The sequence below is a fragment of the Canis lupus genome, chromosome 16 (genome assembly GCF_048164855.1).
Source record: "Canis lupus baileyi chromosome 16, mCanLup2.hap1, whole genome shotgun sequence".
In the NCBI taxonomy this organism is placed as follows: Eukaryota; Metazoa; Chordata; class Mammalia; order Carnivora; family Canidae; genus Canis; species Canis lupus.
The window spans coordinates 7,524,460-7,548,771 of record NC_132853.1 but is presented as its reverse complement, the minus strand read 5'-3'; the positions used below and the strand labels follow the sequence as shown (position 1 = coordinate 7,548,771).

Sequence of the window (24,312 nt, the reverse complement as noted above, 5' to 3'; positions counted from 1 at the left end):
AAGAGCCTGATGGCAGAGGCCTCTTTCATCTCCGGAGCTCTATTTGGGGGTGGGAGGCCCTCATGCTGCCCATCATAAGCCTCTGTATGTATATATTATTTTTATTTGAAGACCATTCAGATGTATTCTGAAACCCAAGCTGCCTGCAGAGTGGGTGTGGGACCCGCTGGCCCAGGGGCCGGGGAGCCTCTCCCCTACCTGAGGGTACGGCCAGAGCTGTGGAGGTGGGTGCGCTGGGAGAGCGGAAGGGGTAAGCCATCCTTGAGCCAGCTCACACGGATGGGTGCGGAGCCCCGGACGGGGCACGCCATGGTCACCAGCTCCCCGGGCCTGCTCACCAGGGTCCCTGAGCTCTCTGCCCACTGCTCGATGGTGGGAGGAACTGGGGGTGGGCAGAGAGATAAAGGGGCTGGTGAGAGGGTTGAGGGAGGGGGTTTGGGCGGGGGAGATGGGCTCCTCTCAGGTAGATTCCAGGAAACAGCAGGAGCCACATCCACACCAGGTGCGGATGAAGCCCACCATGTGGGGGCACCCCTCACCCGAAGGCTCTATTTGCATCTCCCCCATTCCCCAGCTCTCCCATCACACCCCCAGGCTGCAGTGCTTGTGTCTCTAGTCCCAGAACGGGTTGCAGAGGCCCAGGGAGGTCAGATGGTGGCCCAGCTCACGGTGTGGGCACGGCCGGGGCTTGAACCAGGTCTTCCGCATCCTGGCCCCGGTATCACCCTCCATTGGAGGCCCCACGACGGGCCAGGCTGCCGCAGCCCCGGGATAGCAGAGCTCCCGCCTGGCCTCAGCCCTCAGCCGCTCACCCAGCACGCTCACTGTGTGCAGCCTGGCGTCCTCCCCGGCCGCGTTGTGGGCCACGCAGGTGTAGGCGCCCGAGTCCTGAGCCTTCAGGCCCTTCAGCACCAGGGCGCTGCCATCCAGGTAGAACCTGCACGGGGACGGAGAGCCAGGAGCCGGCACGTGAGGGTCTGGGGTGCTGCCTGGGGGCCTCGGGGCATAGGCCAGGCCTTACCGGAGGTGGGGGCCCACGCCCTGGTCCAGCGGGCCACCGTCCTTCAGCCAGGTCACGTCCGGCGGTGGCTGCCCGTCTGCCTCGCAGTCCAGCCGCACCTCCTGCCCCTCCAGGACACTGTGCTCCTGTGTGGCGCCCAAGCTCCGGATCCGGGGGGCCACTGTGGCAGGGGCTGTGGTGAGGCCCAGGGCAATGGCATGGGGTGCCAAGGGGGTGAGACACTGCGGGTGGAGGGGGCAGACATACCCAGCACAGCCACCACGAAGTCCTTGCGGGCCTCGGCCTGGGTGTTCTCGGCCACGCACGTGTAGGTGCCAGCCTGGGCGGGCTGTAAGCGACTCAGCTGGAGGCGGCCCCCCCGGGAGACCACACCGTGCACCACGCTGCTCTCTGTGGGATGGAGGGATGTGCCAGGCCCTCACCTGCACAGACCTACTGCCCCAAGCGCCACCACTGGGCACCTGACAACAAAGTCACATGACTCCCTGAGCGGGTGCCCATCCCCCACACGCACAAGACCCAGGAATCTTGGCATCACCCACCCTCCTCTTGTGCTCACGGGGAAACTGAGGCCCAGACGGGGACAGGGTCCCTTGCTGGCTACATCATGACCTTCCTCGGCTGGGTCTCTCTCATTGCTCTTACAATGCCTTACAGCCCTTCCCCATCTTCTTCCACTGGGGACATTTCTTGCCAAGATGCCCCACTCCCCGTGGTGTCCAGGACTGGCTCCTCTTCTGCAGACCCTCAGGCCCTCCTCACCTCCCACCTTTGCTCTGGCTCCACCTTGCCCACCCCCACCCACCAAGGCTTCCAATCTGGGTGAACCAGCCACCCACTGGCCACTTCCTGGTCCCCATGAGGGTCTGGGAGGGCTGCCCCGGGGCCTCTGCTCAGGCTGCACACGGCCACCCCAGCCTGGACCAGCCCTCCCCGCCCCCCATTCCCTCCAGCTGCATCTCTGCCTGAGCCCAGGCTGGCCTGCCTCCCCCAAGTCCTCACTGGAATAGCCAGTCTCTAACTTGAAATCCACGGAGCAGCTATTGTATGTCCAGCTGTGAGCTTGGGGTTCGAAGCCGAGTAAAACACAGCCCTTGGCCTCAAGGGGCAGAAGTGCATCGGAGACAGTGAGACACGGGTGATCCTGTGTGAGCAGTCCCGTGAAGCCCCTGATGGAGCCCGGAGGGGTCAGGCAAGTCTTTAGAAGAGGCAGGTCTCAGCTGAACTGAGTGGGTGTCAACCAGCCAGTAGAAGTACTCAGCGGGTTGGGGTAGGTATTTTGGGGAAGAAAGAGTGTGTGTCGAGAAAGGAGGTAGAGAACAGGCCTCAGAGGGGCTCCACACCCCACTGTAATCCTTAAAGAAAGGAGAGCATACACCACCAAACACACGTACTGGAACCTCCCACGCTAATCGCCTCAGCCCAAAGGTGGAAACAACCCAGATGTCCACCAACTGATGAACAGATAAAAAAATATGATGTAGCCACATGGTGGACCAGTCAGCTTTAAAAAGAGTGAAGAAAATGTAATTTCACTTAAAAGAAGGAAAGTAGAACGGATACACCCTACAATGGGGATGGACCTTGAAACACGGTGACGCTGGAGCAGAGAAGCAAGTCACAAAAGGCCACATATCATATGATTCCACTTTTGTGAAATGCCCAGAACAGGCAAGTCTCTAGAGTCAGAAAACAGGTCAGCGGCTGCCTGGGGCTGGGGTTGGTGTCAGGTGTGAGGGGCAGTGGGGGGTACAAGGTAACAGGTAAAGGGTGGCCTTTGGGTAATAAAAATATTCTAAAATTGATTGTGGGGATGGTCCGTGAATATAGTAAAAATAATGGAATGATGGGCTTTAAATGGGTAAATTGTATGGTATATAAATTTTGATAAAGCTGTTTTCAAGAGAGGGAGGGGGACTGGGAGGAGGGAGAGAGAGAGAGAGAGAGAGACAGAGATAGAGACAGAGACAGAGACAGAGACACAGAAGGGCATGTGGGATCAACTGGCAGCGGCTGGCTCTGTTTGGAGCCCAGTGTGGGGCAGCGGGAGGTAGGCTGGCCGGGCCCTGCAGAGCCTCTGGGCTGTGGTTCTAAGGACTATGGCCCGAAGGATTTCAACAGACAAGTGACCCCCTCAGAGCCGCCCTCTGAGATCCCTTCCTCCCTGTGTGGACACTGCCCTGGCAGCTCAGAGTGGGCCCAGGACTTGTGTGGGGGCCGCTGTCCTCATGGGGCAGGGGACAGTGGTGGCCACAATGGGGAAGGCCACGGGCAGAGAGAGCTAACGGCCCCAGAGGTATTTACCAGCCAATAAGAGGAGGGTTCTGCTGAGACCCTGGGGTGGGAGGAGAGGAAGAGAGCCAGACAAGACAGAGGCCTGGATTGGGAGGTGACCAGCAGCTGGGCTGGAGGGGCCAATGCCAAGCCCAGGGTCAGGCCAGCTGGGCCTTCAGCACCCACCCTGCCTCCATCTCAGGGGGGTGGCTGATGGTGGCCACAAACACAGGGAGCCTTCAAGTTCCCATGGGAACAATTCTCAGCATTGGGATTTCAAGGGCCAATAGGGTTGAAGACAGAGGGTGTGACAGACAGGATACTGCCCTCTTCAATTTTGACAAAAATGGCAACAACCAACAACTCTCCAGCTTTCATTGCTGTGTCACCACAGGCAGGAATATTTGGCACTGAAAGGATGAGATGCACTCACCAACAGGCATTCTGTCCTTCAGCCAGGTCACAGCAGGTGCAGGGACCCCAGTCACATCACAGCTCAGGACCAGGGGGCTCCCAGCCACCTGGCTCACTCTCTCTGTCTCGGGATTCTCAAATGTTGGGGGCACTGCAGGAGAGAAGCCACATTGACACAGTCCTAAGACTCTGCGGTCCCCTTCCTTACACTTGGGCAGATTAGGGACACCCAACTGGCTCTTCCTTCTGGTTAGCAGGTGACAGTTTACGCTTTGCCACTGGTAGAGATCTAGGTTGTTTTAGTCACAGGTGTAAATAGAACGTGCAACTGTCTATTTCAAAATATTTTTATTTATTTATTTTTTAAAATTTTATTTATTCGTGAGAGACACACAGAGAGAGGTGGAGACACAGGAAGAGGGAGAAGCAAGCTCCATGCAGGGAGCCCAATGTGGGACTCAATCCTGGGACCCCGGGATCACTCCCTAAGCCTAAGGCAGATGCTTAGGCACTGAGCCACCCAGACATCCCCAAAATATTTTTAAAGCAGAGTCCAGAGGGGTCTACTCAGCCCAAGGATGGTGAGTGCATGGCTAATGTACCAGTAGTTCTTAACTTATGCCAGGGCAGACATCACTAATCAATCCCAACACTCTCTCCTGCTCAGCCAGGATGGGGTCACGCATGCCAGGCAACCACAACCAGTGGAACAAAAATGACTGTGCTCAGGATGAACCATCTCTGTCCTCAGGGACCAGACCTTCCTGCTTCCCATTGCTCGTCAACATAACCATCAGGAGAAGGCTGGTCCCCAGCTTACCCTGGACAGTGAGGACAAATGTCCGCATGGCTTCCCCAGCTGTATTTCTGACTTTACAGCTGTATAAACCTTTATCCAACACCTAGGACAAAGAGAGCACATGGTGATGGTACACATGGCGCTGGGATGGGTGTACCTAGGGCTCCCCCAAAACACCCAGGCCACAGAACTTTCCGGAGAAGGGACTCCCCAAATATGCTGGTCCTGCCTGGGAAGCCAGAGGAGATAGGACCCCCAGCCTTCCCTCAAGAGCTTCGAGAAGCAGGAAGGCTGTTAGAAGGTGAGTGTGCAGGTTCCGGACCCCCACCCTCCCCTGGGCCTGCATGCCAGCCAGGCCTGGAGGAGAAAGTCCCTCTCTGTGGGGATGGAGCTGGGCCAGGAGAGGGGAGCCTAGTGCGGTTTCCCAGAGGAGCAGCAGATATTCATCCAGCAGACACTTGTGAGTGTCTAATCCACACCAGGGAGGGTGGGCAGAACAAACCCCAGAGTCATAGCTAGAGGGGCCAGGAAAAGGCTTCCAGATCCCAGGAAAACACATTCCCATGTGATAGGGAATGGATGTGCTCAAGGTCAGTCCAGAACCAGATCTGGAGCCCTGTGCTCTTCTCATGTCTCCCGCCCCGGAGGCTGCTAACCAGCTCGGTGTGAGGCTGACAAAGCTGGAGCCCCACGCCCTGCCACACAGCCACCCAGCCCCATCTCCCAGGCTCACCAGGACCAGGACCAGGACCCACAGCCCCCACAGCTGCCCGTACCATGGGGCTGCTCACCTGGGTGTCCCGGATCTCCAGCCTCTGCCCATCCTGCAGGGCCTGGGTACGCTGTGCCAGGACCAGGGGCTGCCCATCCTTGTGCCAGGTCACAGTCGGCTCAGGGAGAGAGTCTGTCTCACAGTTCAGGACTGCTTTGTCCCCAGCCCGGACCAAGATCACATCGTGGGGGCTGCTGGGAGGCTGCCTGAAGGTGGGGGGAACTGGGATAGCAAGTAAGCAGAGTGAGACAAAGCAGCCTGCCCAGTGTCCTCCCTGGTTCCAGCCCAAGGTAACAGCTGATGGAGGCCCATGGGGTCACAGTGGGGCCCACCCCAGGGATGGCACAGACCCAGGGAGTTGGAGGAACAGAGTTCAGGTCAGCATGCCAAGGACCTGCTGGGTGACTTGGGAAAAGCCTCCTGCCCTCTCTGGGCCTCAGCCTCCTAGATGGGGAGATGTTCTGATGGTCCTCCTGGACTCCTTCCTACACAGGGTAGGCCCTGGCTAGTTAGACCCCTCCTGAGGGATCTCCATAGTCCATGTCCCTCTGGCAAACAGTATAGAAGCCCCCACCCTGGGCTGTGAGCCCTGGCACACTGTCTGGCACTCACCCAGTGGGTGAATAAGCGCAAATTTATCAACTAGACCTAGGGCTAAAAGGAACTTTCCAGTCAGCCCTGGCTCATGATATCTTGGGCCAGCTTTTCCCCAAGCGGATTCTGAAGACCAGGAGCCCTGAAACAGGCTCCACACCGAGAACCTCTGATCAGTCAGGCTTGGGAAGGGCCTTTCCTGCCTGGGCCAGCTCCTGTGGCTGTCCCACTGTCCCCTCCTTGATTTCGGAGAGCACCCTGTGCCAGGTATGGGGTAAGAACTCATATACCATCATTTAATCCTTATGTCAACCATCACCTTACCAGTGGGAGGCCTGAGGCCCTGAGAGGGAGGGTGACTCGTCCAAGGTCACAGAGCAAATAAGCGCATGGCTGAGTCTCAAACCCAATGTGTCCAACTCTTCAGACCAGGATCTTACCCACCATGCTGCCCAGAGGGTGTGGGTGTCCTGGCTGCCCCTCTCCTAGCTGTGCTGCCTCAGGGTATGGGGCTGAGGGCTCCCTGGAGGAGTGGGGGGACAGTGCAGTTTGGGGGGCACACCCAGGACATACCCAGCACACTAAGCTGCACCAGCTTCTGGTCTCGGCCGGCGGCATTGAGGGCCTCACACGCATACATCCCGGAATCTGACGGCTGTGCCCGGGCCAGCTGCAGTGTGTGGGTACCTGCGGGGAGCCAGCCCCTTGCAGCAGCAAACAGGCCTGAGGCCCCAGGCCCAAGACCCTTAAGCTTTCCCAGAACCTCCGTCTGCTCCCAGGTTGGAGGAAGCAACTCTGACGCCCCCCGTAGCCTTGGGGTGGGCTCCAAGCCTCTGTTTACCCACCAGGCAGGAGGAAGACCTCTTTTCCCAGGGAGAGGGCCTGGCTGTCCCGGTACCATGTGACCTCAGGACTCGGGTGAGCGTGGACGTCACAGGACAGGGAGACACTGCTGTTGACGATGGCAGTGACCTGCTCCAAGTTCGGACCTGTGATTTGTGGGGGGGCTGTCCCCACAGCCACCGGGAGGAAGATGACACATGAGAACACATCCTGGCAGGGGGCCGAGATTAGGAGCTCCCAGTGCCTCACCTTGGTGCACTTTCATACAAGGCCACGTGACAGCCCCTATTTGTCATATGTACCTCACAGAAGAGAACACAGGGCTCAGAGATCAGAGAGGGAGAGTCACTTCTCCAAAACCACCCAGCTGGTTGGCAGCAGAGCTCAACTATCAATTCAGACTCTGGTCCTAGACCTTGGGGGCTCCGCAAGGGGATCCCTTGTCATCCCTCTGTCCCTGAGGCCACAGCTCATGGCCAATGAGATTGAAACCCCCTAGTGGGTGACCTCTCTGAGCTGTAAATTTGGGCTGGTTTCCTAGCTCTGCTAGAAGGTCATTCTGGGGAAAGTATAGAGTAAGTCTCAATAATGGTTCTGTAAGGCCTCAGAGGAAGCTTTCTCTGGCAGCCTCCAATGCTGCTTAAAATCATCTGGGGTTGGCCCCGCAGTGATCAGGGTCCCCTCTCTGTCCCATGATGTGGCTGGCGCCAGCTGGGATCCTTACACTCTGAGCCCAGGCCCAGAGCCCAGCACACTGGGAGCAACGAGGCTGTGCCCCTCCGGGTGGGAAGAGGTGCCATGACTGCCCACAAGGTTAACCCTGGGAACGGGCCACAGCCAGCCCAGAGCACCAGCCCTCAGCTGGGAACCCGCAGGCACCGCTGCTCACTCAGCCCAGCTCACCTTGTACCCTGAGGGTGAAGAGCTTCTCGGAGGAGCCCGCCGGGTTCTCGGCCACACACATGTAGCTGGCGGCATCAGCCACCTCGGCAGTGGAAACCTGTGGGTGCAGGGAGAAGGTGCCCGGAGACACCACAGGCCTGCTGGCTCTGGGCTCCCCCAGAAAGTACTGCGAGGGCTCCTGCCCTTAGAAGGCCTGCGTCTCTGCCTGTGTGGAGCAGCATTCAGGGGGCTCCACTGACAGCCAACCCCCCCGCCCCATCCATCAAGGGCTCTTTGTGACATTCGGGGCACAGTGTGAGGTTGATGCTCGATGATTCCCTGTAGCAAACTATATGGTGGCAGCAGTCTCCCCCCAGCCCCAAGTAGGGCTGGTTGGTGCCGTGCTGGGCTCCCGGTGGCCATGCACCCCTTTCAGGGCCGGTAGCCCTGAACTGCCAGCAATCTGCTCACATAAGATTATCTAGTGGGCCAAATTAAATCCCGGGTGCCCCCACATGTTTTTGGGCAAAAAGCCTCATCTGGCACAGATAACAGCAGCTCCTTGGTTCCCAGACAAGCAACACCGTGTCACGGCAGTTGCTGCCATTAGCCTGCGTTGGGGGACACCCTGACCTGCAAGACTTGCCCGTCCTCCAGGACCTGCAGCCGTGGGCTTGGGGCGAAAGGCAGCCCATTCTGGAGCCATGAGATGGTGGGCATGGGGTTGCCCAGGGCCGGGCACTGTAGGCTGACGGTGCTACTGGCATTGACTGTCACCTCCTCCACCAGCTCCTCCGTGTCGCCCAGGATCACAGGTGGGGCTGGGGGGGTGGGTGGCAGGGAAAGCAGGGTGAGGAGCAGGTGGCCTGGCTGGGAAGGGTCCCCAGGGTGGGGGGTGGGCACAAAGGTGCAAGCAGCACATGGGGCCAGGCTCTGGCTAGGTCTCCCCGTGCCCTACTCCCCACGTGCCCCATCCCCCTGCCCCGGCCCAGCCCTGATGCAGCTAAGTAATCTGGGGCACCGAGAGGGCGGTGATTTGGTCGAGATACAGCTAGAAAGCAGGCCACTTGGAATTTGAATCCAGTCCAGCCTCCTGACCCCTACGTGATCAACCTCCCAGGACAGAGGACTGAACGTGCACTCTGCCTTTCTCTTTCTCAGGGAGGCCCTTGGGGGGCCTGCAGACCTAAACCCTCTGGCCCCAAGCCGACCACTCACTGAGCACAAGCAGCTGGTAGTGCAGCCAGTCCTCGCCCACCTCATTGGAGGCCTTGCACGAGTACCTCCCGGCATCCTCCGCACGTACCAGGGGGATCTGCAAGACCCGGCCTCCTGCGAGGATGTGGGACAGAGACCTGAGCGAGGGCAAGGACGCCCACTCTTTCCTCTGGAAGGGACCTCGAAGACATCACTGCCCCACCTCCTCTGTGAAACGGAGAGAATCAGCTTGCCCCACTTGCTGTGGGCCAGGCCCTGAGCTGAGCATTTTCTCGGCCTCTGACTCTGGGTACTACTGCTACTCCCATCTTCCAGATGGAAGAACTGAGGCTTCGCAAGAGTGCCCAGCAGCGCTGCTCAATGAAGGCAGGGGGAGGAAGCAGAGAGCTGGGCAAATGTCCAGGGACAGACTTTTCGGAAGCAGTGAGGCAGCTCCTGGGTTGTGGTGATCGGGGGTGGGGGGACCCTGGGGAGTGTCACTTGGGACCCTCTGTGATCAAGAGGCAGCGAGGGCCAGACCCTAGCACCTATGTGGGGCTAGAGGTGGCCTCCAGCGGGGACAGGTTAGGGTCACTCTATGTTCAGGATTCTAAGTTGGGGGATCACTGGCCCAGGCTGTGGTGTGCTTGGGGCTCACTGGCTACAGAGCTGGGGACAGGAGCGGGACTTAGAGAAGCAGTGGCTGAGCTTGGGGATCCCTTGATATGTGAAGTTAATCTATGGTCAGGTTCAGAATTAAGGTCCACTTGTGACCACAACCACTATGTGCTCGTCCGTAATCAGGGGTCAGTGGCCGGGGTCAGGGGTCAGTGTTGGGGTCGGAGGTTAATAGCTAGGAACAGCGGGTCACCTGAGTGCTGGGATTAACCTATGGTCGGGATCTGAGGTCGAAGTCAGCATGTGATTGAGTTTACTGTGTACCCAGGATCTGGATCAAGATCAGTGTCCAGGTCCAAGGGCAGTGGCCAGGTTGAGGGGTCAGGTAGGGGTTTCTGACAGGGATAAACAGCTTTCAGTAAGCACGGCCTCTTCTCCATCTCCAAGAGGCTGCCTTCTTTTGCAAGCACCAAATGAGCCTGGAATGAGCCTATTTGTCTAGAGACCGGTGCAAACCACCTCATCTCCCCCTGGCCAGCCCCACCACTGCTCCAGAACAGGACACTGCAGGACACAGGACAGGTCCTAAGCTCAAAGGTCACCAAGGCCCCCCTGATGAGATGATACAGGGCTCCACACCTGGAATCCCAACCCCTCACCCCCCACTGTGGTCCTCCTGAGATCTTACTAAAGCAACTGGCTCCTTGTGCAGAGAAAGACACCAGCTTTGGCCAGTTATCCCAGGACATTATAAATCTTGAGGCCCAGAGGTGGGCATGGCCTGGGTAAGAACCTCTGTTCTAAAAACTGGAGGCAAAGGGGGAGCCCTGTTTTCACCCTCAAATGGGCAGAGTGTCTAGCCCTGGTTTATGAAAGGCAGCCAAGGTCCAGAGTGGTCATGTGGCCTGCCCGTGGTCACATAGCACACAGCACACAGGAGCTCCAAGGACTCGAAAGGGCAGTTAATAAGCCCAGCTCTGAGGCGGGTGTGCCCCAATCCCTGCCTGCAGATTCCCCCGCCCCCCGCACCGTACTCTCTAAACTACCTTGCAGGACAGACACCCCGTCTGTGGCCAAGAGGGGCTGGTCCTCCCTGTACCAGGTGAGCTCCGGGGGTGGGACAGCATTGGTGTCACAGTACAGGTAGGCGGGGTTGTTCTCCACGATCTCCCGGTATTCCATCACCCCACTCCGGGCCTCTTGTTCCCTGGATGGGATCTCAAAGGCTGCACTGGCCTCCCCCAGCTTCTGGAACATGGGTGGCACTGGGATGGGGGAGGACAAAGCCATTAGAACACACAGCTGCCCAATGAGACGCCTGTGCTAGCCTCTCTCAGGTGTGGAAATGCCACAGTTAGAGCAGATCCCTGAGGCCAAGGCAGTTTTTAAATTCACGCCTCTCAGCCAGTGTTTATTGAGCAACTACTATGCTGGGCACCAAGATCAGGTTCTTGCCCACCGTGGCTCACGTCCAATGGATTCAAAAGACTTCCCATGACATGTTGCCACCTCTCAGGGGAGGAAGCCAGATATTAAGTTTCAGCCAGTTTGTTTATTGGAGCATTAGAGGCACAAAATCATTGGCTTTCAGAGGTGGTGGAGGCCCTCAGGGCTACCTGATTTGATGACCTACATTTTATAAAGGTAGAAGCAAGGCCCAGGGGGCGGGCAGGAATGTCCCCAGGTCACAAAGTCAGTGAATGGAAGAGCCCGGGCCAGGGGCCTGGAGGTAAGACACACCAGCCAGCAACGAGAAAGGGAACAAACTACCTGGAATGCAGTCCACCTGCCCGATGGCTCCAGAAGCACTGACACTCCCGGCCTCCCCCGCGGCCCTGCCCCCCATGCCCACTGGCCCATGCTCCAGCCCGGCCCCACTGGCCCCCACACACCCTGGATGAGCACATTGAAGTCCTGGTCGTCCTCGCCAGCCACGTTGGTGGCCACACACAGGTACCGTCCGGAGTCTGAGACCTGTGTGGGCTGGATCTGGAGTAGCCGGCCCTCGCCCAGGAGGTGGAGCCGCTCGCTGGGGGTCACGGGCTGGGATGGAAGAGGGGAAAGATCAGAAATGAGGGGCAGAAAGCACGCAGATGAGGAGATATATATATATATTTTTATTTATTTATTTATTTATTTATTTATTTATTTATTTATTTATATTTAAAGGTTTATTTATTTGAGAGAGTAAGAGAGATAGTGCATCATAGGGAGGGGCAGAGGGAAAGGGAGAAAGAATCTCAAGCAGATTCTATGCTGAATGTGGAGCCTGAAATGGGGTTGCTCGATCTCATGACCCTGAGATCACAACCTGAGTCGAAGCCAAAAGTCAGACGCTTGGCTGACTACACTATCAAATGCCCCGAGCCAACCTATATTTTATTTTATTTTATTTTATTTTATTTTATTTTATTTTATTTTATTTTATTTTATTTTATTTTACTTTATTTTATTTTATTTTATTTTTTTGAGGAAATTTTTTTTTAATTTTTTTTAAATTTTTATTTATTTATGATAGTCACAGAGAGAGAGAGAGAGGCAGAGACACAGGCAGAAGGAGAAGCAGGCTCCATGCACTGGGAGCCCGATGTGGGACTCGATCCGGGGTCTCCAGGATCGCACCCTGGGCCAAAGGCAGGCGCCAAACCGCTGCGCCACCCAGGGATCCCTCAACCTATATTTTAAAAAAATTTTAAAAATACAACACAAAGTGGCAGTAGTACTCTGACAGTTTTATAACACCAAGCCTGTCTAGCTTAAAAACCAGGAGTTAAAAATGGGTAAATGTGGTGTTTAGTGTTGATGAGACCTGTTCCCCACAAACAGCTGGATTTCTTAGTAAAACACAAAGTGGGGCAGGGCCCAGGCTGGCTCTGGGGCCAGGAGCGCCCTGACAGCCTTCTCTGGAAGGTTCCAAGCAGAAGCAGGGCTCCCAGGGGTTTCCTCACTTACCTGTCCATCCTTGTACCAGGTGATGGTGGGCGGGGGCATGGCCCAGCACTCACACTCGAGGGTCAGAGTACTGTTGACTTTGGTCCTCACTTCCTTCACGCTGGCCTCCCCCAATGGGTCATCTTTGGAGATGGAAGGGGGGACTGAAAACCACAAGGGGGTCTGAGAAGCAGGCCTAGGAGGGGGATGCTGAGACCCAGTCCTCACCCTGGACTCAGGGCAGTCCCAGAAACGGGCGTGCTGGTTCCCGAGAGCAGGGGAAGAGGGACCCTGGAGACTGACCTGTGCCTGCAGTTGTTCACTTAGGGGAGAGAGTGCTGGTTGACAGTGGTTTACAGTACGGGGCGGTGTGGGCAGGGGAATTCTCTGGGGGCCATTCTGGGGGTGCCAGTCTGAAGTCGCAGTGCAGGTGGCAGAGGGAAACTGGGCCTGGTGTGGATCTGGGCATTGGTGTGACCCAAGGCCTAACTCACCTGTTCCCAGCTCCTAGGGTCCTTGGCCCTAAAATGACTAAGTCAGCCCTGGCTGCCTGGTGACCATCAGAGGAGACAAGCCACAGGGAGGTACCTTAGGGTATCTGTGGGGGCCCAGGCACCGGGGGTCCCCTAGCTCCCAAAGAGCCTCCTGTCTGCCCTGCCACTGTCCCGGAGGGTCCCTGACTCACTGAGCACTTCCACGTGGTAGTTCTTCATGGCCTCCCCAAGCTCGTTGGTGACCACACAGGTGTACTGGCCCGCATCTTCCTTCTGGGCATTCAGAATCTGCAGCCCGTGGGTGCCTGCTTGCAGGGGGCAGTGGCCAGGGTCACCCCCAAGGTCACATGACCTCAGGCTCACCAGTCCCTCCCTCTAACCTAGCTCAAGAATGTATCCCCTGGCCCCTCACTTCTCCCTCATCAGAGGGCATCACCTGGGAGCAGCTGGATGTTGTTTGAAGCCTCAAACGGGGCACCATCCTTCATCCAGGTGATGGTGGGGGAGGGGAAGGCCAGTGCCTCACAGATCAGAGAAATGGGGTTGTTGATGGTCACTGTCACTTCCTCATCTGCACTGTCCTCGGTCACTCCCAGGATGGTGGGAACCACTGTGGGGAGGCAGAGGGTGTGATTGTTAGCAGAGAGCCCTGAAATCTGGGCCTGAGGATCCAGAAAAGTCTCAGACCTGTTGCTTAGCTTCAGAGCCTAGGCTTCCCACCACTAAACAAAGCCACAGGGGAAGCTGGATAATTTCTGCCTCAATTTCCCCAGTAGCCTCTTAGCATCCAGACAGTCTTCTAATCTTCCAGAGCCCTGTCAGTTCTGCTTGTTCTCCACTTCGCCCCACTCCCTGGTGGGGGGAGGGCTCCCTGATGTATAGAAGAGCTCTGCTTTCATTGGTTCTGGGATTTCCTCTTTTAGGTCCTGCAGGGGACCGTCCCTTTTGCCACCAGCATTTTTAGAAACAGATTTTATTAAGCCAGGCTGTGTCCCTATCATCTTCTAGATCCCTGTTTCTCCTGACAGGACAGCTCATACTGATTGCCCTTGGGAGATGGACACCTGGGGGCCCTGTCACTCCTCTATGCCTCAGAGCTTCATTGGTGACACAGGGACAAGCACTTCTCCCTCTCCTAGGCTTGTTGTGAAGATCCAATCAATCAGGCCTGTTCAAATGCCCAGCCCATGATAAATGTTCAGCCAATATAGCCATTATTTTGTTGTTGTGGAACCCAGAGAAATGGAAAAAAATAGGAAAGGGCTTTGTGAGATGCTGTCTGTAAGGAGTTAGTCACCTTGGTTCTCCCTCCTGTTGGTCCCCAGGGTGGCTGGGAGACACCCAGCACTTACCCAGGACACTGAGCTGGAAGTGTTTGGTCTTCTCCCCTACAGCATTGCCTGCAATGCAGGAGTAGTGGCCAGAGCTAGACAGGTTGGCCTGGAGGACCTGCAGGAGGGCTCCATCTGGAGAAATGTGGTGGGCGTCTCCACCAGTCAGGGGCCGGCCATCTTTGAACCACATGACCTTGGGCTGTGGGTGGCCTGTGAGGGGGAGAGGCAGGTGAGACAATTCAGCAGGTTCTGACTAGGTTGGCCAAGAGGTCAGAGGTGGCTTCCATATAGGGCAGAGGACATGGATTCTCCATCTCCGTTAGAGGCCCATGTAGCAGGATAAGGCACAGAAGCAGCCACCAAGCTTGGCCTGGATCCTTTCCTATGTGGTTGACTGCCTTTTCCTTATGGAGGAATGTACTGAGATGGGTGGATGTAGACAGGCAAGACAGAAAGGCAAGTTATTCCTCTCACCCATCCATCCATCCATCCACCCACCCACTTACCCACTTCCCCATCCATCCATCCATCCATCCATCCATCCATCCATCCATCTCCCCATCCACCCATCCGTCTCCCCCTCCACCCACCTACCTCTCCATCCATCCATCCATCCATCCACCCACCCACCTAACTCCTTGTCCATCCATCGATCCATTTATCCATCCATCCATCAACCCACCCACCTCCCCATCCATCCATCCATCCATCCATCCATCCATCCATCCATCCACCCACCTACCCACTTCCCCATCCATCCATCCAAACCATCCATCCATACCTCCTTCCAACCATCCATGTAGCTCCCCTTCCACCTACCCAACCTCCTCCCTATCCATCCATCCATTCACCTACCCATCCATCCATCCATCCATCCATCCATCCATCCATCCACCTACCCACCTAACTCCTTGTCCATCCATCGATCTATTTATCCATCCATCCATCCATCAACCCACCCACCTCCCCATCTATCCATCCATCCATCCATCCATCCATCCATCCATCCATCCATCCTTCCACCTATCCATTCAACCTTCCAGCCAGCCAGCCAGCTCAGCCCAGCCCACAAGCCTACTCTCCCAGACACTGGGAAAGCCATAGTGACAAAGCAGTGCTTGGGTCCTCAAGGACCTCAGAGCCTGACTGGGGCACACAGAGATCACAAGGTTACAATGGTCCAATGTGATTAGTGCTGGGACAAGAAAGCTCTGGGTCCTGTGGGAGCCACGTGATGGTAGCCCACAGGCCAAAGGGGTCAGTCAAGGACTGAAAGTCCTGAAGCTGAGGTCTGTAGTCAGGTGAGGAGTAGGGAGGGAGTATTTGGGGGCAGAGACACAGTGAGTGCAAAGATGAGCAGGGATGTGGTGCCAAGTTAATGATATAGAGAGACCTCTCTGGGGAGCAGTAGGGCTGAGGGCATGTCAGGATCCCCGGGGACCGCCTCCTTTCTGAAGCTGACTTCTCATGCTTCTCCCGGCCCATAATATATGTGGCCCCTACCTGTGGCATTGCATGTCAGGTGAGCTGTCTGCCCCTCGGGGACCTTGACTGCCTCCTCCAGGCTCTCGTTCTCAATCCTGGGAGGAACTGGGAGAAGCAGGGACACAGATGGTTACTGACCAGGGTTGGCTGAACAACCATGAAGCCAGAAGGCAAGAGCCCAGAACCAAGAGCCCAAGGCAACTGCCTTCAGTTCCCTGTGCCTCAGTTTCCCATCTCCTTGTGCCTGCTTCCACGGAGCAGTGAGTTCAATAAATATTTGTTGCTGGCTGAGAGAAGTACAAGAGCCTCTAGGGGAAGGCCCTGATCAGGAGAAGGCAGTGGGGTGGTGGTGGCCCCCTTCCACTTTGGGTTAGTCTCTGCTGTTTCCAGAAAGTTCCATGGCAGCCTCAGAGCAGAGGTCGTTGATCAGGCAAAGAAAAGGAGCCTCTCTCTCCTTCCTGTGCAGAGCCCCCTGGTCCAGCATGAGCCCTTCATCCTAGACATAGCCCCCCAGCAGCTCCTAGGTGGGAGAAGAGTAATTCATGGGATGCCCATGAGAATAGGGCTACGACATACCCAGGACCTCGACGCTGAAGTTCCTCCGAACCTCCCCAGCCTCATTGCTTGCCAGGCATGAGTAAAGACCTCTGTCCTGCTCCCGAGCCCGGGTTATCCTCAGCATCCAGCCCCCTGGGGAGGAAGAGGAGTGGGCTCCAAGCACAGCGATGAGCAGCCTCTGTCCCAAGCTGAGCCCCGGCCGCTCACCAGGAACAGGAGTGCACGGAGTGTCGTAATTAGATGTGTACGTGTCTGCCTCCCCCAGTGCTGCATTTCTCAGATGGGGAAACTGAGACCCAGGAGGGTTAACAGAAGGAAGGGAGCCCGCTGGACTTCAGACAGGCACGTGGGTGAACTTGAGGAACTTGAGGGTGAACCTGTTCTAGTAAGAAGGACCTGTCACCTGGCTACCCCTGGTTCTGGGCACTGGCTGGGGGTAAACGGACAGCACTGGGCTCTGTAGTCCTGGCCCAGGCCAGAGGCCCCCATTCTGTTCTAGTGGACCTGGAAAAAGCCGCCTTCTCCCAAGGGCCTCTCAGAGGCAAGCCAGCTCCTCCCAGGGGAACGTGACCAAGGATCATCTAAGACCTGCCCAGGGAAGGCAGATACATAGGACATGTTATCACTGCTGTTCCTGCACCCAGAGCAGGCATCACTAATGGATTGCCATGCTCCCTCCTGCCCAGGTGTGGTCTCTGAATTCGTACCACAAGGCATCTGAAAGCCCTCACCAAGTGCTCAGAAGTGGAGCACAGGGAAAATTCATGTGCCTTCCCAGCTTTGGTTGTGTGGAGCAGTTGCTGAGTCACTGAGGCTGAGCTTCAGTGATCTCAAAGTTCCTGTAAGATATGGATGGGACACTGCCTCTTGGGCCTCCGTTTCCCCATTTGTATACCAACAAGAACCATCACAAATCAACTTTGTGGGGAGGATGAATATTCAGAGAAGGTCCTTAGCTCAGTATTTCAAAAGTTTGTTACTGTTCTGGGGGATGTTATAGATGGGCCATGAGATTTATTTTTCTTTTTTGCCACAGGGCTTATCAGAACCTTAGCTAGGCAAATAGTCACTGTCAGCCTTCCAGAGGAGGGCAGGGGAACACAGCAGGAAGTCTTTTCCCGAACTTATTTAAATCCAATTGTTTTTCCTGGCACACCTCACCTAGTCAGTGTTTTTGGTTGCACTCTTCGGGGGACCAGTAGCCCAATGCTTATCCCAACCAGGCCTGGCAGCAAGGGGTCAGAGGTCATGGGCATGTGATAAACAGAGGTAGAGGCAGAGGGCCAGACCTGATAATCAGGTACTCCCCTGACTGACACCTTACCTGCCAAGAGGTAGGTGTCCTCCCCGGGGCTGATGGGCTCCTCCCCTCGGAACCAGCGGACCCCCGGGAGTGGGACGCCTGTAGCTTCACAGAGCAGCGTCAAGGGGCTATGCAAGGCGGCAGAGACGTTGGTCAGCTGGTGTGAGTCTCCGATGAGCTCTGGGGGCTCTAGGCACAGAGGAGAAGCCGCATTCAGGGTGCATATGGGGTCTGTATGCTCCTTCCCTGCCCGCAACAGCTGTCTCCCTGCAACGACCCCCACCCCTATTCGGAGAGTCCAAGGAGCAGAAGCGACAAGGTCAGTGCAGCTCTCCCTGGCGGGAGTGACCGATGGCCACAGGCTGGGCTTTGGTTTCAGGCAGGCACCTTGAGCCTCAGTTTCCCCACCCCCTCAGAGAGATGCCAGGAGAATCCAACCAGCGCTTAGCACGTGCCTATGCTGAGCAACGAGACTGGCACTAGGGACAGTCCCCTGAATCCACATGCTGGAGGTAAGTGGATTCTGCACTTTCTGAAGGATCCATTCACAAAGGAAGCCACGCTCTGTCAGGCGGACATAAGTGGGTGAGGCCAGGGATCCCCAGGGTGGGATAGGGTGGTGGGGTTGGGGGTGGGGTGGGGTGAGGGGTGAGAGGGGAGGGCATGATGAGAGCGGCCTCCCTAAACCCATCCCTGCCCACTTGATCTCACCACTTCTTGCGCCCTACTCCGAGGCATACGTGATGCCATAAAAGATTGGCATCACGAGGCTGTTGCAGGCCCCTTGAAAGTGCTGTGTCACCTCTCCAGGCCTCTGTAGAGTCTGTTCCCTCTGCCCTGCACACTCTTCCCCCTCACCCCGGCACCCAGTGAAATCCCCCTCAGCTTTTACATTTCAGCTACAAGGTCACCTCCTACAGGAGGCCGCCCTGACTTCCCACAACACAGTTCAGACTCCTTGTCTCTCACAGGCCCTGAGTCGCCCCACGGCACATGTGTCACGCAGGGTAGAGACTGCTTATTCCCCAGGGCCAGGGGCAGGGGAGCAGGAGAACAGCAAGTGAGGAGAAGGAGGCAGGCAGAGAGGGCTACTGGGAGCCAATCCCGACTCTGAGAGCAGAGCTCAAGGCTTCCCCAGCCGCCGGACTCCTGCGGGAACAAGGGGCTGCCGGACGCCTGGCCGGCTCAGCGGTTGAGCGTCTGCCTTTGGCCCAGGGCATGATCCCCAGGTCCTCGGATCGAGTCCCACGTCGGGCTCCCTGCATGACGCCTGCTTCTCCCTCTGCCCCTGTCTCTGCCTCTCTCTCTCTCTCTCTCTCTCTGTGTCTCATGAATAAATAAATAAAATCTTTAAGAAAAAGAAAGGAGGGGCTGTGCCCAGGCTGGGCCGTGCCGGCTCCCGCGTCGCGCCCCCGCTCACCCAGCACAGACAGCGCGAACCTCCTCTCGGCCCAGCCCGCCGCGTTCTCGGCCACGCAGCTGTAGTGCCCGCCGTGCGCAGCCCGCGCCCGCTCCACGCGCAGGCTCTGGCCCTGGTTCTGCAGCCGCAGGCCCGGCTCGGCCCCCAGTGGCCGGCCGGCCCGCTCCCACGTCACCCTGGGCGGGGGCTTCCCCGAGGCGTTGCACCACAGAGTGGCCTCCCCGTCCCGGACCACGGAGACCTGTGTGTGCGGCTCCCGGGGGCCAGCGATCTGGGGGGGAACTGAGGGGGGGGAGGGCCGGTCAGGAAGGCCGCCCTCGGGGCTGCGGCACCAGGCACCCGTCATGAGCCAGCTGCACCCCCACTCAGGCCTCTGCTCCCCCAGCCCCTTGTTGGCTGTGTGACCTGGCCAGGGGACCCCCCCCCCACTCTGGGGGCATCCACTTTCCATTTCTGTGATGGGGTCACAGCCCTAAACCCCGTGCCTCTCCCGCACCCTGAGAGTCAGGGGCAGGCCTGTTGCGGGGACAAGGTCACACAGCACAGCCCCAAAGGCTTGTGAGGGGTCTCCTTCCCCAGAAACCATGGGCCTCCTGCACCTTAAACAGTCACTGGGGCCGTTTAGGGGCCGGGTGTTATTCCACAAGTGGGATGCTGAACATGCTTTTCCTGGTTAATTTTCTAGAACAATTTTTACAAGGCTGCCTATCTAATTTCATCCCCGCTGGACCAGTCATTGGAGACAGGTTTCCGTTACGTGACCGAGATTCACATAAATTTTATATTTCTCTGTTTCCAACTGTTTCAAGATATATTTGGTGGGACGCCTAGGTGGCTCAGTGGTGAGCATCTACCTTCAGCTCAGGTCATGATCCCAGGGTCCTGGGACCGAATCCTGCACCTGGCTCCCTGCGAGGAGTCTGCTTCTCCCTCTGCCTATGTCTCTGCCTCTCTCTGTGTGTCTCTCATGAATAAATAAATAAATAAAATTTTTTAAGAAAAAAAAAAGATATATTAGGTTTCTCTGGGCCAGTGAAGGCTCCTGGGGATCCTGTCACCCCTCTCTCGTGCTGAAGTCACAAGCTGTAAGAAGCCAACTGGGGGAAGCAGGGTAGGGCAGCTTATAAAATGCCAGCTGTCTAAGAGGGCATGTGAGGTTGTTCTGATTGCCGCAGCTCCTGTCTCTGCTTGGGTTCTAGAGGGTGCAGTCCGCCTTCCCAGGGTGCCTGGTTGCCCACCCTTCTGGCCCCTTCCACCTGGTTCAGGTCATCCCAGCCCGGCTCACCATGCACCTCCAGCAGCTGGTCCTGGCTGCTATTTCCCGCCACGTTGCTGCACTCACAGGTGTATGTGCCCTCCTGGGCCGGCTGGGTCTGTCCCAGGTACAGGAGCCGCCCCACGGCTGACACCTGTTCGAGGCTGTTCCCCTCCCCTGGCAAGGGCTGACCTGGATGCAGCGAGAAAGAAGCCCCTGGTCCTTCCACCCAGAACATTTGTCCTCCCTCCTCCCTTCCCCACCCCCGCACATCCTGGCCAACATCTGTTCACATCTTCAGGTGTCCACGGACATGTCACATCTACCAAGAAGTCTTCTGAGTGCCAAACCTGCTCCTGGCCCCCCTTCTGAGCTCCCCTAGCCCCCTGGCTTCTTCTCATCCCAGATGTGCCTGCAGGTCAGTGTCCTCTCTGCATCTCAGCCCAGGAGGGCAGACCCTGCCTCACATCCTCCCTGAGATCCTTAAAAGCTCCTCAGAGACTGACACATAGGCTTCAACGCTGGGTACCGAATGATCCATCCATCTAGCTGCAGTGACCTGGGGAGGGAGGGCAAGTGGCTGTCATGGTTCCCCTGGTGGCAAGAAGATTCCAGCATCGAGGAAGGGTTTGGAAGCCTCAAGGCACAGGAGTGAACACCACCTTCCATCATCCTGTACTCCTGCATGGCGGCCAGTCCTCTGGGCTCCGTCACCCTCAACATGTGTTCCGGCAGTGGGGAGGAGCCCCAGAGGCTCCCCTTACCTTTCTGTCTGTGTGCTCACCCCTGCTGTCCTGCCCTGCTGCTCCCAGATTGATCTCGAGCTCAGATCTCTCGCCTAGCTCCAGACACCTGCCCCCCACTGCCTGCTTGACATCTCACTGGTGACTAACAGAGGTCCCCATGTGGACAAGCCCCAAACTCCAGGCTTGCCCCCTGACCATCTCTCCCTCTCCGAGATGCTGGCCCCATTCTCCTGACTCTCAGACCAAAACCTCGAGTTACCCCGACTCTTCCTTCTCTCTTCCTATCCAACCCAGCAGGAAATCTGCCAGAACTACCTTCGAAACACATCCAGACTACCCCCCCCCCGCCCCCTTGCCATCTCATGGCTCCCCGCCTAGTCCAGGCGGTCAGGATCTCTTGCCTGGAGCCCTGCAACAAGCAGCCTCTCTCAGGCCATCCTTGCTCTCAGTGATCTGTTCTCAGCATGGCTGACAGGGTGAATTTGCTGAAATTGGATTGTGTCCCTCCTCTGTCCAGAGCCCTTACGGTAGCCCCGTCTCTCTCAAGGGAAAAGTCAAGATCATTACAGTGGCCTCCCATCCAGCCCCCACTGCCCTGGTGACCATCTCCTGCTACCTCTCCTTTGCTGACTCTGCTCCAGTCCATTTCCTCTTTGCCCATTCTTCAAACACGCTTGGCTTATTCCTGCCCCGGGGCCTTTGCACCTGCTCACACCTCTGCCTGAAATGTTCTTCTCTGCAATACTCTCATGTTTGTCCCTCCCTCACTTTCTTAAATTCTGCTTGGCGAAACATCCCTGGCCACCCAGCCTGAAACTGCAAACATCTTCTCCCTCTTTTGGCTTTACTTTTCTCCATAGATGATACTTCCCATCAAAGTTATTTGCTAACTTTCTGTTTATTATTTGACTACCCCGACCCACCATCATATTTCCAGTGCCTAGAATGGGGCCGGGCACAGAGAAGCTCTCAGTAAATATTGGTTAAGTGAATGAATTCCAACTATTTATTGAGCACCTATTCTGTACCAGGTGCTGACCTGGAATTCAGCGGTGGCCAAGACAGTGCCCCTCGGGGCTCAGACTCATGGAGAGTAGATACTGAAGGACTAAGACGGCTACATGACAGGTTAACACACACGGGCTGTGTCCAGGAGGCCCTGCCCTGGCCTGGGGTGGGGGTCAGGGAGGACTTTCTGGAAGAGGCCAAAGGACCCATCCAGCTCTCACTGGCTGGGAAGGGGCTGGGGCACCCGGCAGACTCGGGGACGGAGCAGAGAGGGGCTGTGGGCAGCATCACTTCTGTAACCAGCACCCTCACCCCTGTGCATAAGCCCACCGATCTCCAGTTCAGCTAGGCTGTGGGGTGGGCGCACCCAGAGAGGTTATGGGGTGTGGGGCAATGATGGACACAGTCATACCGTCCTTCTTCCAGGAGATCTTGGGGAAGGGGATGCCCCGACATTCACAGGACAGCCTGGCAGGGTGCCCTTTGGTCACGGTCAGGGTGCGGGGTTCCCTTGAGGGGAACACAGGAGGTACTAGAGGAAGAACAGAGAGAGAGGGGTGTAGGGTGAGCAGTGGGCTGGGGAGGGAAGGGATGGGCAATGGAGAGAGCCAGTATCCTGGGACCACCGAGGTAGCATTCGCCCGGGGTGGGGTGACAGGAGAGCCAAGCATGCCAGGGGCAGGGGAAGGGACCCCAGATCCTTACCCCAGACGTTCAGGTTGTAGTGCTTCTCTGAGCGGCCCGCCTGATTCAGCGCCTCGCAGGTATAGTGGCCTGCATCCCCCACCTCCGCTCTGCTCACCTGGCCAAGATCAAGAGTGACCCATCAGTGGGGGCAGCACAGAGATGGGGTTAGCCATGGACAGACAGATTGCGTGATCTTGGGCAGATCACCTTACCTCACTGCATCCCTACCTCCCCAGCTGGAACGCAATGATAGCACATCTCCCACCTATTGCACCATGATGTTTCCAGAAGCCACAGCTGGTGGTGGCCTGACATGGGTCAGGTACATGGAACGAGCTGCCATTTGGGGAGCCTCACCCCATTTCATATCCACAGCCCAGCCCTACTAAGGATGATGGGTATGTGGCTGGCCCAGCCCGTCTCCTGCCTTTAATCTGCTCCTGGCCTCTTTGGAAAGTCCAACAGAAGAGACCAGAATGGAGGGTGGAAAATGAAGGAGGGTGGGAGCAGGAGAGCCTGTCCTCAGAGGTCAGATCCCGGCAGAGGGGGTGATGAAGGTAGGCTGTGGCTTTGAAGAATGTAGAGGATGAAGGGTGGGCATTCTGGGCAAAGGAAACCAAATTGAGGTGCTCAGCACTGGGAATGATCATGTCACAAGGTGGAGAGGGGAGGGAAGAGAAGAAACGGGCTGGAGTGGAAGGTTCTCCCCAACAGCTGGAGACGTACCTCCCCTTCCCCTGGCTGACATGGACGAGCTGTTCTAGGGGCTGGCTTTCTTTCTAAAAGAACCTCAGCCACCCCAGAAGAAAGGTGGCAAGGTGCTTACAGGTGCTTACAGGTGAGGCCAGTGTGGTCAGGCCATTGCCTAAGGTGGCACAGCCAGGAGGAGGCGGGGCTAAAATTTAAATCCAGGCTGACCCCAGAGTCCCTGATCCTAGCCCACCCTTCCCTTGCTGGGCCAGAAGCCCGATGAAGGGCTCCAATGCCCAAAGGCCAGGAGGCTTTTGAACAAGGAGTGGAAAATAGGTGGGAAGAGAAAGGCTCAGCTTTGCGGGGACCGAGGGAGGCCCTGCAGCCGCTTCTGATCCAGTCGGGGTGGGGGTAGGGTGCCCTGGGCACTGGGTCGCACTGAGCTGAACCAGTCTCGGCAGGGCACCCACAGGCCCTGCCCTGCCTGGGGCTAGCTCTGCTGAGTGGGCACCCCACCAGCCCCCTAGGAGGCCACACACCTCCAGCAAGGCTTTGTCTGCAGAGAGGTGGATGCCAGGCCTCAGCTCCAGGGGGTGGCCGTCCTTCCTCCAGCTCAGCACGGGAAGGGGCACAGCTTGGCTCTGGCACTCCAGGGTCACTGACTCATTGGCCACGACGGACACATTCAGCTCTTCCCCGAGGATGCTCGGCGGCACTGTGGCAGGAGGGCAGGAGAGGGGTCTCAGGCAGGTGAGGGACCGGCAGGACAGGGCCAGGGCTGCCGTCAGGCCAACCACTTTGGCAGCCAGGAGCAAGCCCCAGGGGATGCGGAGTCGGGGTTAGGAGGGGGCCTCCCCACCGTGCGGTAGACCTCTTATTCCCCCTCCAGGACCTTCCCCATCCTGCTCCAAGACCAAGGCCCCAAATCTGAATGTAGCATGGTCACAGCAAGGTCAATATCCCATATGCAATTCTGTGCTTTAGCTG

The 24,312-nt window shown here is 57.1% G+C and overlaps 1 protein-coding gene across 8 annotated transcripts in view; it reads right to left on the bottom strand.

Annotated features, from left to right (window-relative positions):
• HMCN2 (hemicentin 2) overlaps positions 1-24,312 on the bottom strand; it is a 147,624-nt gene that overhangs the window by 37,419 nt on the left and 85,893 nt on the right. For all 8 annotated transcript variants that reach the window (XM_072778330.1, XM_072778333.1, XM_072778335.1 and 5 more), the window contains exons 41-66: positions 23,865-24,040; positions 22,654-22,750; positions 22,361-22,480; positions 20,225-20,386; positions 18,940-19,221; positions 17,541-17,708; positions 16,235-16,348; positions 15,677-15,763; positions 14,192-14,383; positions 13,276-13,449; positions 13,031-13,144; positions 12,367-12,509; positions 11,307-11,457; positions 10,461-10,679; positions 8,818-8,931; positions 8,233-8,420; positions 7,621-7,717; positions 6,720-6,881; positions 6,448-6,561; positions 5,300-5,502; positions 4,530-4,611; positions 3,729-3,860; positions 1,268-1,411; positions 1,022-1,181; positions 813-937; positions 199-382 (exon numbers count right to left, since the gene is read on the bottom strand). In XM_072778330.1, the coding sequence (XP_072634431.1) occupies positions 199-382; positions 813-937; positions 1,022-1,181; positions 1,268-1,411; positions 3,729-3,860; positions 4,530-4,611; positions 5,300-5,502; positions 6,448-6,561; positions 6,720-6,881; positions 7,621-7,717; positions 8,233-8,420; positions 8,818-8,931; positions 10,461-10,679; positions 11,307-11,457; positions 12,367-12,509; positions 13,031-13,144; positions 13,276-13,449; positions 14,192-14,383; positions 15,677-15,763; positions 16,235-16,348; positions 17,541-17,708; positions 18,940-19,221; positions 20,225-20,386; positions 22,361-22,480; positions 22,654-22,750; positions 23,865-24,040 (3,904 nt within the window). The remainder of the gene's footprint in view (positions 1-198; positions 383-812; positions 938-1,021; positions 1,182-1,267; positions 1,412-3,728; positions 3,861-4,529; positions 4,612-5,299; positions 5,503-6,447; positions 6,562-6,719; positions 6,882-7,620; positions 7,718-8,232; positions 8,421-8,817; positions 8,932-10,460; positions 10,680-11,306; positions 11,458-12,366; positions 12,510-13,030; positions 13,145-13,275; positions 13,450-14,191; positions 14,384-15,676; positions 15,764-16,234; positions 16,349-17,540; positions 17,709-18,939; positions 19,222-20,224; positions 20,387-22,360; positions 22,481-22,653; positions 22,751-23,864; positions 24,041-24,312) is intronic.